Source organism: Photinus pyralis, unplaced genomic scaffold (genome assembly GCF_008802855.1).
Source record: "Photinus pyralis isolate 1611_PpyrPB1 unplaced genomic scaffold, Ppyr1.3 Ppyr1.4_LG4, whole genome shotgun sequence".
Classification (NCBI taxonomy): Eukaryota; Metazoa; Arthropoda; class Insecta; order Coleoptera; family Lampyridae; genus Photinus; species Photinus pyralis.
The window spans coordinates 4,550,587-4,567,475 of NW_022170511.1; the positions used below are offsets into that span (position 1 = coordinate 4,550,587).

Consider the following 16,889-nt stretch of genomic DNA (forward strand, 5'->3'; position numbering starts at 1 on the left):
GGCGATTCTAAACGTAAACAATAATTCCCTTCTGTCGGAAAAAAATATGACACTGATACGTTTAATTCATTTGTCCTTCACTGGATACAGTTATAATTTATTCGCGACACTAATAAGCTTACCCAACTGCTCAACTATTTTATCGTCTTTTTTTATATAATCAACCTTGTCTTTAGCATAAACAAAAAACTGATCCGTTCGAATTAATTCACTGCTGGATGTCAATTCATTTAAAAGTAAACGCATAGAACTGGCGTTTAAATTGCTTTAATAAAAATACCCGCAATCACACCTAAAAAAAAACGGAAACTTTTACTGTGGCAGACCTCGAACTAAACTATTTCGCTTGCTGTGGTAACCCAGACTCGGTGTCACAAACGCGATATAAAATAATTTTTATTAATTGAAAATCAAACAAGAAACAAAATGCTGCATTTCGTTAGAAGCTCCATAGGACATAATAAAAATGCTTTTTTAGGGTGGCGTTTTCGCCATCAAAGTACGGAATGGAGGAAGCTAACAATCTCGATCATATCAGCAGCTGCCCGTTATTAATACAAACTGTATTATAGCAACAACTTCCAATTGTGTGCTGTCTCTGGATATGGCAATATTTTCCGAAAGCCAATTTCCTCGGTATCCCACATTACATTTAAAGATGGGTAAGTGGGTTCGGGGAAAAGTTCTACCGGTGACTGATTAACGTCCAACATTCCCTCCAACTGTTTACAAATTACACAAACAGCACAACTTTATCGGTTCTTACTATTTTTCAGCATTATGGGAAAATGGCTTTTGTTAGTAATGAAGTTGCGACAGATAGTGATAATCGACAAATTCATTTAGAGTTAGAACCGCTGGGAAACGTCTACATAACAAAATCAATCATTCAACGTCGATTTTAAAATGATGAAATTACATTTCTACAAATAGAGCCCCTTTTTTGTTTGAGACAAAATTTAAATGAAGAAAGTTTAGTTTCTGACATTATCACCATATTTCCATTTCAAAGTTTGCAAAATGTATCTCCCCCACTAACACATTCGAAGTTTACGTAAACCGTAAAACATCCAAGTACAAATTCCGTGGTGAATGAGAGAATTTATTCCGTTAAAAAGCACAACAATGACTTTATTCACTTTACGCGATAAAGCTCTATGTATAGAAAGAAATTACAGTTTAGTATTAGGTTTTATGATAAAAACCGCTTCAAGTCTCCTTTTGCAACTTCTTTTTTCTATACTATTTGGCGTATAAGTGTACAATTTAAAGAAAATAGTAAAAGTAAATTGGCAAAGGCGCTATAGTGAACGGTCGGGATAATGTAGGGCGGTGGTGCCTTGAGCGTCCGGAGTCTTATATAATGAGCGTAGTCGGCGCGGTGGTCGACTTTTCTATGAGATCCGACGGCTTAAGGCAATGAGAAAAACTGACGGAGAATTCTATCCCGACACGTACCCTATTAATGTCACAAATAACATCACGGCTAAAGCTCTAAATCCATTAAAGTGTGTATCCCTTGGTTAGAAATCAGAACGAATTACGTGTTAAATAAATTGCATTAAGATATCAGCAGAAATAATTAGAGAATGTTAATTAGAATACACGACCGTAACCAGAATATAACTGAAACGGAAATTTTAATGGAAATCTCCTTCACTCCTCCCGATTTATTTCATTTCAAATTGAAAACGTCATTTTTAAATGAGCGTTTTTATTTATGCCTGAGAAAGATAAATCTGATCCGTTCTGAATGGAATCCGAGTTAGAAGTTTTTGCTGGGAAATTAAATCTCAACGGAACAATACGAACGTAGGAGACACGAAACAATATCTGCGGCTGTCGTCGATAGTTATAGATAAGGGGTGATTTGCGTTTCAGATTCAAGGGTTGATCGTTGTCGCACCTCGGGCGCACATGTACCAACACTGTAAGTCTTGCGACGAAGCGGACCTAATGAGAAGCAATGGGTGAAGCGCGGAAGGAATTGAGATATAGTAGGAAATACGGAACACGAGCCAACACAAGGGCTGAAACAACTCTACCATTATAGGAGAGAAACGCGTAATGACGAGAATGAAAGTGAGAGAGATTGTCGACAAAAAAGGAAAGTGATTTCGGAGCCTATCCGAATTAATAGCGAATGTAAAGTGAAATCTTTATTTATATGCAAATTATTGACCGCAGTGCAGATTGTGGGCCCTTCCTTTGTTTATTTCAAGTTGTTTGATTTGCTTAATGTGCATCTCAAGCTTTATTGGTCGTCATAAAATATTCCGCTTTATTGTCAGATCAATTCTCAATAGACCTCTTCCCTCAAGCTGCATTCGAATTCGTCCTAATTCTACAGTCAGACGGGAGGATTTCGTGAGATGAAAACCATAACAAAATTGAATTAGGAAACTTTCGGCTCCGTTAGGGAATAGCATCTAGTTTGCAGACCTTGCTCCTTTTTTACATATTATCCATATTTACCGTCATGACATACTCAATGTCATTTGCTGAATTGAGTGCGTGCTCGAATGGCCGTACTCCAGGATTATCAAGTAAGTAAATGAATGCATACACAACACCCAATTTAAATACGGATAGCAGCGTAAGAATTTAGAATTGCTTTTCAAATTTATTTCTCTGGCGCTGTTTGAAGTACGCACGTATTACTTTCAAACTATAATCACTCAGTTGGAATACGATCATAATCGCATCAAATTAATATTGCTGAACCGTAGAATAATTCTCACGCTGCTCAAGGAGATGTAGATTAAATTAATTTTGTAACCACATCTGCAAGGTATCAGGTGAAAATTTATCTTATAAACTTTACTGTTTCCACAATGTGGAAATTAAATTCTCAGCCCTATTGAACTGATGTAAATTTCAAAAATCTGTCACAAAAATGTGAAGGGAACAACCTTTACGGGTGCGCTATGGTGATCACCTGCGAGTAGCCTGACTATACGAACTTATACGGTAGACACTCTTTGGGGAAGGAGCGGCGATTAAAAATTTCGGTGTATAATCAAAGATAAATAGTTTCTAAGCGATTCGGTGCGTCTTAAATTTTATAGCTTGTGGTGTTAGCATCTAAAATAGGTCTTTGGTTTTATGTTGCATTAAAAGCGGGTACTGAAACTTTAATAACTTGGTATAATAGGGTTCTCTAGTAAACAAGCTCTGTTATGCAAAGAGCAGACGCCCTTGCGAGCGCTCTTTTAACGATGCATAAGATGCAAGATAAACCGGGAGCTATTGTTGCCCCTAACGAACCGATTATTGCAGTAATTACTGTTCGCCATAATAAAGTGTGGTCATCGTAAGTAAACGAGCTCTACTCGTCGTGACATCGCCCTTCCGGCGTATGGGTTTAAACCGCAATATCCGTCAGGTCGAACCCTTTAGCTAAATTTCGACTATCCAATCAATACATTCCCAAATAATCTCAATTCATTACTTTAATGTGTTATTTTCTTGCAGATGATTGGAGCGGCAATATTTGCACTGACTTTGTGGATGCGTTTTGAGCCTGGCCTTGAAGAATGGATTCAAAAGTTAGATTTGCACCAGTTCTACAATGGAGTTTACCTCTTGCTGGTGGCTGCAATACTTATGATGATTATATCGTTTGTCGGGTGTATTAGTTCCCTTCAAGAAAACCAGACAGCACTACTGATAGTAAGTTATGCCACTATACATTCTTGACATACTTGATCCGTCCCTAATTAATGGTCGGTCGAAGTTACAACTATATTTAATTATGAATTCCGCTCTAGGGCATATTTCAATTTAAAGTCATGCGAAGGATATTTATCATTTGCGTAGAAATTCTGACTATTACAGCAGTTACTTTTCTGTGACCGCTTTTATGTAAATGAAAGAGGTGTATATATACAACTTCGTTCAAAAACAAAGCTTAGAGTTTTAAACTTTCTTGTTTTCCTTGAATTAATTAAAGATATCTTAAATAAAATACGTGCCCAAATTGATTATGGCATAAGCTAACCGTTACATTCTTTGCTCTTGATTGTCCTTGCAATAAGTTCGTGTTTCAGTTCCCGTTGAATCAATGTACGGTAAAATAACCCCGCAACGAGTTCCCCGTTAAATCAAAGTTAAATTCTTGCGGGAATTTATTGTTACAAATGAAAACTTCTTCAATTTATTGTTCGCGTTAGGAACCGTTAAAGGATTGGAATCATTTACCTGTTTGCTTGTTGGTAATGCTACACTATTGATATCAATTGATGACTAGTACGGACAACATTTTCAGGTATATTTGTCTTATCCGTTATTTAGCAGCGGAAACTGACAAGCAAACTTATCTCATTTACTTAACGGTGTAGCTGTGTTTGAAAAGGATTTGACTGCAACTAACCCTTTTCAATGGGCCTCATGTTGCAAAGCGTTTCATGCCACGGACAAGGTTGTTACCAATTGAAAATACACTTAGAAAATGATCTAATATAAGAAACAGTGGTAAACCTTCACTGGTAGGTAACCGCCCCCTTGGATTGCTGTGTTAGGAGAATAAAATAATGGAAACGATATGGTAACATTTGCACTTAGGGTTAAATGAAATTTCCCCCAAAAAATAGTTAAAAAAGTTAATTATAAAAATATAACGAAAGAAGATAGTATAGTGATCTCAAGTATTATCCTTGACATACACGGTGCGGAAATTTTAAGCAATTATTATTATATTATACGGGGTGTCAATTTTAAAACTTGCAGTCGCCCATATTTTCCAAACTAACGAAGATATTGAAATTCGCGCAAAACCGTTTCGGGGGTATCGAGGGGGAACCAGAATGGCGTTATGAGTGACAACCCCCCACCTCCCTTAACCCCCCCTCTTCAAAAATCCTAAATGGCAACCCCATACCGGTGACACATCCTTGGAAAGCAACTGAAAAATGCTTTTCTGTGGCACCAATAAAGTCAATATTCATTAAAACAATTTAACAAAAATTTAATAATTAACAAAAAAAAATAAAAATTAAGCCATGCCTATGTTCAAGATTTGGTCGCTACATTCGAAGAAACGGGCTCTGTTATCAATAAAAAAAGAAAGCAACCAAGATTGCTTAATGAAGCAGCTCAGGTTAAAGTTCTTGGCCAATTTGCCATAAATCCCTCAATGTCAACATTTAGTTTTTTTTGTTAATTATTAAATGTTTGTTAAATTGTCTTAATGAATATTGGCAGGTGTGTTTTGAGCCGAACGTGCAGTGTGTTCCTTGAAACGCAGTTAAGGGTTCAAGAAATTTAGACGCACTTTAGTTCTATGGTAATTTTTTGCTCCCGTAATTACCTATGTGCAGCAACTTGTATTGAAAAAAGTGTTTGAGAGGACTTTAAAATGGGTAACAAATGGGGTCAAATTAGTGAAAATGAGCACAAAATTATAGCACAAGGTTTTTAACCCCATTGAAGTTGTAGAACTAAGTTGCAATCCCCAATGTAGATTTGCTCCTAGTGGTTAAAAGGTAATGGTATATTAGTCATAACCGGCTTGATGGACCAAAACTATGAAACATTCGTCATAACTGATATTGAATATGATTAACAGGTTGCATAATCGTAGTTCAATTTGGAAAATAGACACTGGGAAACAAAGATATAACAATTCTGAATTAAAATTAGTCATATAGAATTTATTATATCTGATAGTCCTGACCTGAGAAAATTGTGAAGGTAAAGCAAATGCCAGGAAGGTGTGTTTCCAGAAATCAAAAATAATAAGGACACAGTTTCGGTAAACCTAAACGGAAGGGCTTTACGGATTGAGTTCAGTCCATTTTTATGAACGGTGCGGCCATTAAGTAAAACGCGTATCTCGCTTGTGACAACGCGTCAAAGGAAAATTTATACACACGCATAATCGTGAGGATTTATAGAATGAATTTGCATAAATACAATTACTTCGGGCATATTTTTTAATAGGAAAGGAAAATCTGATGGAGGGTTTACAAAGTTATCAACTTATTTGTATGCGGAGCACAAAAAATATTGGACGTAGGTTCGTAGTACGATGGTCTTTTGAATATCATAACCGATCATTTCAACAGATTTCGAGCTTTCTCTTATAATAATCACAAAGCCACCAAAACCGAATCCTTTTTTCCCGCGAAACCGGAAGAGGGATGGCGGCATAACCGGTATAAGCAAAAATTTTAATTAAATAGTGCGCATGAAAGCAGGAAATACAAAGGAAATTTATTTATGAAAGTACAAGGAACAATCGGCTTTTGTAATCTCGAGATCCGTTATGAAATATACTTGAAAGTCGCTACTGTATTCAGTAGAAAGCTGTATAAAAAGCAGTCACTAACGCCAAATAAGATCTCCTTCTACCGAGATTTATCTTCCAAATACGGCAGCGTATGTGTTGTTTTGTGTTCGTAGTCTGGGTTTGACAAGATAAGCATTTGCTAGCAATTTACAATATTTCTTTGTTCTCTGACTTCAGCAAAGCAATCTAGGAAAACGGATCTGGTTGTTTTCCGCAAAACCAGCCACTAAGACAACCGTGAAGCTTACTCTAGGGGTGCGTAGTTTATCAGCGATTTTAGAAATGGGGTACACTAATTGAACGATTTTAAGCGCAACGCGTCAGCAAAGTTTTTAAGATGCGAAGTTTGCGGTGGTGTCACAGCCAAACACGTTACAGCCTCTTTTGAGTGAAGAACCTTGTAGCGAGCAATTCCTGCCGCAACTACAGAACAATACACTTTTGTCCTTTTTCTCTTATTTTCCACCAGTTAAAGAAACGTGCTCCGAAAATGATTACGTGATAATTTCTGTGTACATTCGTGCTTGCGATTCATTATTGAGCATTAGATTGTGAACAATAAATTCCAGGTCGAGATGTTAATTACATCCAACAAATTACTGCCGCTGTAAATTTAACAATTCCGGACGATATTACCGTTACAGTTAGGTAATGTCCGGAACCCGTACAGAGCGTTCGCTGAAATGATGATGTAGGTAACGGTCAAGCTCTTGCAACCCTTAAGATAATATATGAGTCGTTACTTTCACAATGTAGTTACTCTAGCCGAGACGCCAACCGTAAAAGTATTGATCCTTTATATACTAATAAAATCCGGAACTAAATTAAAATTTTAACTAGAATACCGTTTGTGGGCGCGTATTTTAATTAAAATGTCCCCGACGTTTTGATAACATTTTAAAGGCAGGAGTACAAGTCCAAATTATTATAATCCGATTTTCATTTTAATCACCTACGCAACCTTTAATTATAAATACAGATTAAATACAAAATTTAACTGTCAAGTTTCTCATAAGCCGACTAAAATCTGACCTTTCTCCCGAGCTTTGAACGGGTCAGTTGAGAATGCTTTTTGATGAGATTTTCATAAAACGAACCCGTAAGCTATTCTGATGTGAAAATTCATTTGAACAAACTTGGACACAATTCTGTTCTAAATAACGATATGTTTCAAAAGAATCCGCAGGAAAAGCAAAAGTATTTAATTAGGCATGTAAATAGGAAAACGTGATTCCGGTAATCCTCTTTGTGTTAATGTTTTGTATGGTTTTCCTTGATCTTGTACAGAACAGGAACGCTCAAACATTGAAAAAGGGACCCTGTTAATTCTGCGTAATTAAATTATTTTACAAAGCTTACGTTTAAGTTATATAGTAAAAGGTTTTGTATATATCTCGAAAATAAATTAAATTATCGCTAGCACTTACCTCACCAGTTTAGGAACAGTAGCTAAGATGGTACCGCGAGTTAATTATATATAGTTTAGGAGATGCCTGAAATAAAGTGAACGTTACTTTACGTACATTGTGGAGTATCACGCCATAAGGAAGTCTCCTTCGCATACCCTTTCGTGCACATTTCCTTTGATTACTGTATCAGTTTATTAGATAAAGTTGTATAGACCGAAAGCATTTAGCTGAAACGACGTAGACATTTCGGGCCTGCTACCACTTAAATGTTACACTTCGCTTCAGTATGACTGAAACGTATCTCCGTAATTTGCTAACACTTCAACACTTTTACTATCTGCCTTAACATTTCTACAATTTTTGCGCTTAACTGAGCATAAAAGAAGTAATTTGTGTATAATAAAAAAACATGGAGCTTTGGAACGACCCACTATTATCGATTCTGTGCTTGTGCGTTTGTGGACCAGCCACTATGACAAAACTTTGATATTCGATATAGTTTAATCAGAAATTGTTCCACAGCCTCAATGTACGGTATCTTCATTTCGAATAATGCACGGATCACATTGTTGTGTAAATGCAGTGCAAAATACGTGTTGTTAACGTAATTTTGGGCTGAGTATCGAAAATATCAATCAGGACAGCCTGTATATAACATAATTGAAGTTATTTCATAAAACTGGGGATTTTTGCAAACACAAAATTGGAAAAATTGATTTGTCATTTTAATGTTAGTTTTTTTATTGTAAATTCAGACGGTAATTGTTTAATTCTATTTCTTGTATTCAGTTTGTATGATAAATTTAAAAAGAGTAACTAAGGGAACATTTAATCGAAATTTTTCCGTGAGTTTAAAGTTTTATCTGGTCAAGTGTTGATACAAAATTGTTACGGAACAAGAATTAATCGGTTTTCCGACAAACGTGCGAGATAATCGATGCAGGTGTTTTATCAGTTTTGGCGACGTAGAGGAATTTGTAGTGTCGTCAGGTTAGTAACGATGTTGAATTTGTTAGAGGAAGTGGTTTTTGCTTAAATAGGCAGAATGAAGCATAAACGAGGCTGTCTCGGGTTATTCTCAAAGAGAGCGCAAATGTCTGTGAAGTTAATTTGGTATCGGTAGTCCAGCCGGCTAGGCACTTTTAAAAAAGGAACCTAAACGTTTTCATGTTAGTAAAATAAGGCGGAAACAAGTTTAATGTGAATTTCGAGTTTAAAAGAGTTTGAGTTATCAGGAATGAAGGAAAAATTGGAGTAATACAAGAGAAATCTTATCATCCGAGCTCAGCCACAGATGTTATGGTCTTCAAGCCAGTTGTGGTACATTAAAAGTCAGTTTTTTTGGTTTCTGAGAAGAATGTCTTAAAGTGTGTATTTCACCGAATATCGCATCCAAGAATTTAAAAAGACAGATTCCTAGAAAAGCGCTAAGTAAGGTAAAAAATAACACAGTCGAAATAAGGTATTAAAAAGAACAAACAGAAGTTATTCACTAAAATAAGAGATACATTATTAAAAACCAAAATTGCGAAACAATTCATGCGACAGAAGCTACCGGTAATTCATTAGCTCGCGTACCTACTACCTCGGATAATAGCGCAATAAAAACTTCCAAAAACAACTGACTTGTAAAAAAATTGTTCCTGGTTTCTGCAGCATCAGTGTAAAAATTGGAATTTTACAGCTTAATGGTGTTTGTATTTAGCATTGCTGTATAGTGTGGTAAGTACAGTTTTTGTTTTGAATTTTGTATAAACATTGTCACACCACCTAGTACGTAACATAATAATGCTTCAACTTTGGATTTTCATCGGTCACTATCTTTTTTGGAAATTAGACGCACACAGGGTAGTATGTGTCTTGATAAATGACGCCCCGAAGAAATGCCCCAAACTGCTGGCAGTAACGATCATTTAATTACTCGATATCAAACGAAAAAGAAATAAAGAATATCACCTGACTAATTCAAGCTGGAGCACGAGCACCTCCGGTCAGCACTCTGAAGCATTCGAACTACCCTAATGTCCCCAACAAGTGTCATAAGGGCATCTCAACGATGACGTCGTTCTTTTCCCCTGTGTCTAATACACAATGTCGAGGAATCCCTCTCTATTCATGGACAACACTGAAATTAATAAATTAAGCGCGTCATTAAACTGTTCATACGAAAAAAGGTGTTTTATAATACTGCCTGTATCCAAAATGACAAGACTGTACACAAAGGACCCAAGCAATCAACAATTTTATACGTTACCTTTCGGAAAAACTCCGAAATATTTATAATTTATAGCGGTGAAGATAAGATATTTCTGAACAAGTAATATTCGTTATCCTTTGTGCGTGTGTATTCTAGCAATTATTTCACACTTCAGTAACAGTGTAAGGAGATGGAATGATAAATAGTTAACGTAGCATCATCAATTATATACGTTTCGTTTTGATGTTTATATCGTACCGAAGCTTTTGTATTTCCAATTTCAATTAATTCTTCCATCATCGATTGACATCGCTCGTTTATAAAAATATTAGATTAAAAATTAACTCATTTGTTTACCCGGAGACCCATTTTGCAAACATACAAATGCATTTCTCCTGTTAGGGTCGACAGATAACGATCTCCTGAAAATTTCACAAGAGAATCGTATTGTGACAGTTTTAAATAATTTAGTAGTCGACCGTACAAAAGGTTATCTAAATTCATTTTAAGGAAAAAAATTCTTTTTCCCATTATCTTTTCCACTTCTAAATTTCTTTTATAATTTCCTGTCAGAGTTAATGACTCGCTTTTCTCCTTCTCACTGTTTATCTTTATGACTGCTTAAATATTTACAACATGCCTGTTCCATGTATCTAGTTTAGGGACTTGATTATGGTGTCCGTGGAAAATAGAGAGTTTAAAGTGAATCCCTTCCAATGGCACCAATTTCCTGAAACAATTCCGATGCTTAATACAGTCACGCCAAAATTTATTTGCGGACACATAAAAGCAAACTGCGCACCAATAACATTCTAAAAGAAGATAATGTAGAGGTCGCCAGACAGTCGATATGGAAGTTGAGATCGTTACCGGTGGAGGTAATAGTATTGCACCACTAACCCGTCAAGGCAGTTATGGTGAAATGTGAAAACTAGACGCTAATGGAAAGCTCCTCCGGGTTACTCATGTGGAAAATAGTACTGTCGAATAACTATTATTTTCGTCGTGTTCTCGTATACTGCATAGTTTACTTTGCCTGTGTTGCTCCATTTACTACATACAATCATTGTAAATTGAAGTTAAGGTCTCCGCGCCACCCCTCTTTAATTTTCTTATATTCCACACATAAAAATGTTGCCCCGTTTGCATTTGATTACAAAAACGGCTTACAGATACCTTATACTAGTTTTATTAGAAATGTTGCCAACGTAAATTAGATCATAAACCCCTCGTAGCGTCTTTGTTGGGAATATTCGGTTCAATGGCGCATTAAAGGTTCGTGCATTGTATCTAGTTATAATCAATTTCCTATCGCGACAGGCTTGCATGATTGAGCTCCCCTGGCTATTGCTATTGTTCAACAAGTCATAGTTGGCTAACGTCCAGTACGATACAATTCTTAAAAATCAACGATGTACGTGATTAGAGGCAGGGAAAATGGGTCCAGAGTGCATCTTGCCTGACGACAAAAAATACCCGTATATACATATAGGGCGTAATTAATGCAACTAGAAGAATGGAAGCACACACGTTTAATTAAATTTAGGAACATTCTATCATCAGGGTGCAAATGCAATATAATCACCGAAGTAATATCGCTAAATATAGAAATTAATGCAATTACTGTAATAAATTATGTCAACAAGGAGAATATCGTGTCTTTAGGAGAAAATACAATTAGTTCAAAGAAATGAAGAAAATTCGACCTAGGAAGAGCCGCAGCAATATCCTTTACTGTCCGCTGGCAAGGTTTTGAAGGCAAACATCCAGAATTTAATCAGGGGTCGAAGCCACCGGGTTACATTTCTGGTATAAGGATATTAGAATTTGCAATGTGCAATGGATTCGGTAATGAAAATATACTGTCGCGCTTAATTAGTCCTTGCCCGCGTCTACGACTGACTAACATTACAAGACCACTAAACAAAATTCCCAGTTTCGCTCAGGTCCTAAACAAATAAATTCAAATATTGTACAGGATGTCCCGCTTGAAACTTCTAATGCTAAACCTAAATTACGTTTACATCAATTAAATTTTCAACTAAAGGGTGGCTCGCTCTCATAACACCAATTCCACCAAAACTTTACCGATTTGTTTTTGAAATTCCACTAACCAGATAATTTATTGAAAAATCGTCACTATAAATTTCGGCACCCTGAAAATTTTATATGGTAGGTATGTAATGCCCATTGACCAACCTGCTCTAGCGCTTGAAATACAAAAAACTTTCACTTTATCTATCTGTATAAGATTCTCTATAAGAAATAGTTTCAAGTTTGGGGCTACTGTTACAATATCAAACAACTAAGGACAAAGAAGAGGATATCAGAGTAAAAGTGGCAGAGAACCCATGGTTCCAAATAGAATCACATGGGTTAGGGGTATAGGAAATACGGGAAAACTGTATGTATACATTCTTGATCGAAGTTCACGCTTGAGATGCGCGAGAGAGTGGTTGTCAGTCAACTGTTTGGTCATTACAATCTTTATATAATTTCAATTTTTACCGTTCGTTGCTGAGTTATTCCTTTTGTTTTTAAGTTGTTGTGCTTTTGAGCTGAGTATTGTGATTGCTGTTACGGTGACCTTTCTTGCAACATGTCGTGTATTATCTGCAATGTCATAGTGAAGGGGAAAACCAAGATTTCTTGTAGTGAATGTGAAAATATTTTCCATTTAAAATGCGCAAATTTGACTACTGCAGACTTCAAATTCATTGAAGAGGAGAATCAAATTTGGCGTTGTGAACCATGTGGTAAAATTCGCAGGAAAAGTATGGTACTGGAGAGTGCAGCAAATGTATCTTTTGAGGATGTGTTAAAAGTCGTAAACGAATTAAAATTAGAGTTTAAAAGTGTTGAGAAAAATTTAGGTGATTCTTTGGAATTCTGTCATGTCCAGTTAGCAGAAGCACATCAGAAACTTGATGGGCAGAAGCAGGATATTTTGAATTTAAACAGTAAATTGGACGAGGTTAAAATGGAGAATAATACTTTACGCCAAAGGGTAGTTTCTCTTGAAACTCGAATCGAGGACATGGAGCAGTATTCGCGCAGAAACTGTGTTGAAATCCATGGGATACCTGTCCAACCTAATGAAAACACCGTTGATGTGGTAAAACAGGTGGGTCACGCCTTGGACTTCCCAGTCAATGATATGATGATCGACGCATGTCACAGGCTCCAGTTTAAAGAACAAGCAGATAGGCCACCTGGTATAATTCTTAAGATGGTGCGCAGATTAGATGCTGAAGGTCTCCTAGCTAAGAGACGAGTAAAGAGAAACCTCAATACATCTGATATCGGTCTAAGTCTTCCACAATCGAATGTTATCTATGTCAACGAGAGCTTATCACCGGCAAGACGCCGCCTGTTCAACGCTGCACGCGCTGCTAAGCGTGAGAAAGACTATGCATATTTGTGGGTGAGAAGTGGAAAAATCTTCATGAGGAAGTCCGATAAGATGCAGGTGAAAGTGATTAGTTCGTTAGTGGACCTGGATAAACTGTAAGTTTTCTTTAATCGGTTCTTGTGAAATTTTGCTTTGTATTTCTATTAAGCAATATGTATCAATTACTTTACTTTTTGTTTTCGGGTTGTTAAATATTCCGTTGTACTGGGTACCTTTAAATATATGCTTTCTGTGGTGTATTAGTGATAATGTCAATGCCTAGTGTGGAAGTAATTAATTCCACTAGACTGATCAGAATCTTCAATCAAAATATTAGAAGTTTGCGAAGTAATTTTACGGTATTTATAAGTGAATTAGATGTAATGGATACTGTCCCCGACATAATCGTCTTAACGGAAATTTGGATAACAAGTTCAGAAATAAGCATATATAATATCCCAGGTTATAATCTTTTTTGTCAATGCAATGAGCGATATAGAGCGGGTGGTGTGGCAGTGTATGTTAGAGATAGTTGGCCGGTGTGTGACGTCACTCCTTTATGTGATGTAAAATCAGCTGACTGTCTGTTGTTAACTTGTTTACTTGGCGATACACGTCTGTCTGTGCTCGCGGTGTATCGCTTTCACAATCTTCCTGTGGTTCAGTTTGTGCAAGACCTTGAGCGACACCTGCCAACATTCAATCTAATGAAAAATTTCATTTTTGCTGCGGATGCTAATATAAATATTCTGCACGATACGAATGACGTTAATTTTTATTTAGGTTGTTTGGCTAGCTTTGGTTATAAACCCGTAGTTAATGAACCAACTAGAATTGTAGGTAGCAGTAAATCTTGCATTGACCACTTTTTTATTAGATTCTCAACTGATTTTTTGGTCTAGTATACTACAAAGCTGTTGCACTTGGGTATTTCTGATCATTCTTTGGTCACTCTTGATATAATAGTTAATCATAATTTGTCTACCTGTGACACCAGAGAGCCCAAAAGGAAAATAAATTTTAATAGACTCGTAAATACGTTGGGTGAAACAGATTGGAGTCCTGTTTATTCAAAAGAAACAGTTTCGTTAGCTTTTGATACTTTCTTACAAATATTAAATAAAGCTCTTGAGGATAGCCGTTATGATATGTCTGTGGGCAGTAAATTTACTAAACTTAATCCATGGATGACAACCACGTTACTCAGTCGGGTTAAAAGAAGAAAAAAACTTTTTGAATTAGCAAATCGCCATCCAAATAACATAATCTTAAAAAATCACTACAGTTACTTTAGAAACAGGCTTAAATTAGACTTATCTTCTGCTAAGGAAACGTATTATATGTCAAAACTAAACGAGTGTGGTGGAAATACGAGAGCTCAATGGAACATGATAAATTTGTTTATTGGAAAAAGAAATAAAAACCCTGTAATTTCAGAAATTGATACTGCGGAATCTACACTTTACAAACCCGAAGATATAGCATCTGCTTTTAATAATTATTTTCTAAATATTCCTAATAGTTTGCGAAATAATATTGCAGTGCCTGTTAATGTGAGGAACGTGGAGTTAAGTTTTCCTTTTCCTGAACAGCAAAATTCTATTTTTCTTGTACCTACTGATCGTGCTGAAGTTTTGGGCCTGATTTCAAGTCTTAAAACTGCTGCTGGTGCTGATAGTATTACTTCATCGGTGGTTAAAAAGATCTCATTTTTCATTGCCGACATCCTAGTTTATTTATATAATTTCAGCTTTCAATGTGGCGTTTTTCCGAAGTGTCTAAAATTAGCGGTTGTCATTCCTCTGCACAAGAAAGGGTGTGCCAGCAGTCTAAATAATTATCGTCCGATTTCCTTGCTCCATACTTTTTCTAAGATCTTGGAGAAACTTGTAAAAAAACGATTAATGTGTTTTCTCAATTCAAATTGTTTTTTTAGTAAACACCAGTTTGGTTTCAGGAGTGGTCTTTCAACTGAGGATGCTTTGATTAATTTTCTTCATGATATTTATGAAAGCTTAAATAACAGTAAAAAAACTGCTGCCCTATATATTGACATGACCAAGGCCTTTGATACGGTTGACCACCGCATTCTTTTGGAAAAGTTGTGGCGAGCGGGTGTTAGAGGGTTGTCCCATGAATGGTTTTCTAGTTACCTCTCTCAAAGAAAGCAGTGTGTTTGTGTTAGAATTGGAAACTATTTCAGTGAGGAAGGTTTATTGGAGCATGGGGTTCCTCAGGGCTCAGTCCTGGGACCGGTCTTATTCTTGATCTATATTAATGACCTTTGTGATGGGATTTTTTTAGGTAATATCACTGCGTTCGCTGATGATTTGGCTCTTACATATTCTGAATATTCACACGCATCCCTTCAAGCTAGTATGCAATGTGACTTAGAACTACTGCGCTACTGGTTCGATAAAAATTATATGGTTTTGAGTGATAAAACTAAGTACCAAATTTTTTCTCTTAAAGAAAACATAATCTTCCAAAGTCCGTGTTACTTTCATGATTTAAACTGCACAAACAGATTAAATTGTTCTTGTTTGCAAATTGAAAATACCGAAAAAATTAAATACCTTGGGTTAATCATTAATACTAAATTATCTTGGAAGGAGCATATTAGTAAATTAAAGCAAGAAATGTTTGGTGTTCTTCGTAAGTTTTATTTCCTAAGGAACGTTTGTCCAATAAATGTTCTAACAAATATTTATCATGCTCTTGTGAGTTCTAAGTTAGGTTACGGGCTGTGCTGTTTTGGCGGTACGTATGCTTCCACTCTTTACCCTTTAATGGTTTTGCAGAAAGCCGTAATAAGGGTAATTACTAGAAATAGTAAAATGACACACTCATGGCCAATTTTTCAAAAGTTAAAAATTCTACCTTTACGACATATGTATGTTTTCAAGGTATTGAGACTTTTCTATATTAGAAGCAGTAATAACTTTTGCAATTTTGATAAGCAGCATAATCTAAGACATACTTTACCAGCTACAGTTCCTCGTTCAAAATTAACTCTGCATCAACAATTTTATTCCTGTAATGCACCACGACTTTACAATCTCGTTTCTACTAAAATTGACAACAAAAGTAATCTTAATGTATTTTTATTGCAACTTAAAAAACTATTGTTGGCTACTGAAAACATTGAGAATGATTTTTTTAGTTTTGCGGCTTAGTTTTTATGTGGTTTCGTAAATATTTCTCATGATTTTTTTATGCTTTATATATGCTTTTCTTTTTGGATTCTCTGAAATTATTTTTATGTTATTTTATGATCATAGTTTAAAAGTTATTTTATTCTCAGCTCTACTCAAATTTTAAAGACTGCTAAATGTAATCCGTAATCTTTTTCAGCTTTATTCTTTATTATTATATTGTTTGTTTTTCTTATTATGAATGACTGGCTCTAATTCTCTTTTCGCGGGTATATAATATGCAATACATGAGGGAGGTCTCACCACGGACGTTTGTCTATGGAACCCCTAATATTTCCCAATATGATTTATTTACAAGTTTAATTTTCTTTTTTTATTGTACTACATGTTATTATATTGAGAAATAAACATATATTATTATTATTATTAAAAAAATCAGGAAAAGAAA

General features: G+C 35.8%; 1 protein-coding gene across 1 annotated transcript in view; it reads left to right on the top strand.

Annotated features, from left to right (window-relative positions):
* Positions 1 to 16,889, top strand: part of LOC116168693 (tetraspanin-2A) — a 72,717-nt gene that overhangs the window by 28,448 nt on the left and 27,380 nt on the right. Inside the window, exon 2 of the mRNA XM_031484642.1 lies at positions 3,475 to 3,672. Coding sequence (XP_031340502.1) covers positions 3,475 to 3,672 — 198 coding nt within the window. The remainder of the gene's footprint in view (positions 1 to 3,474; positions 3,673 to 16,889) is intronic.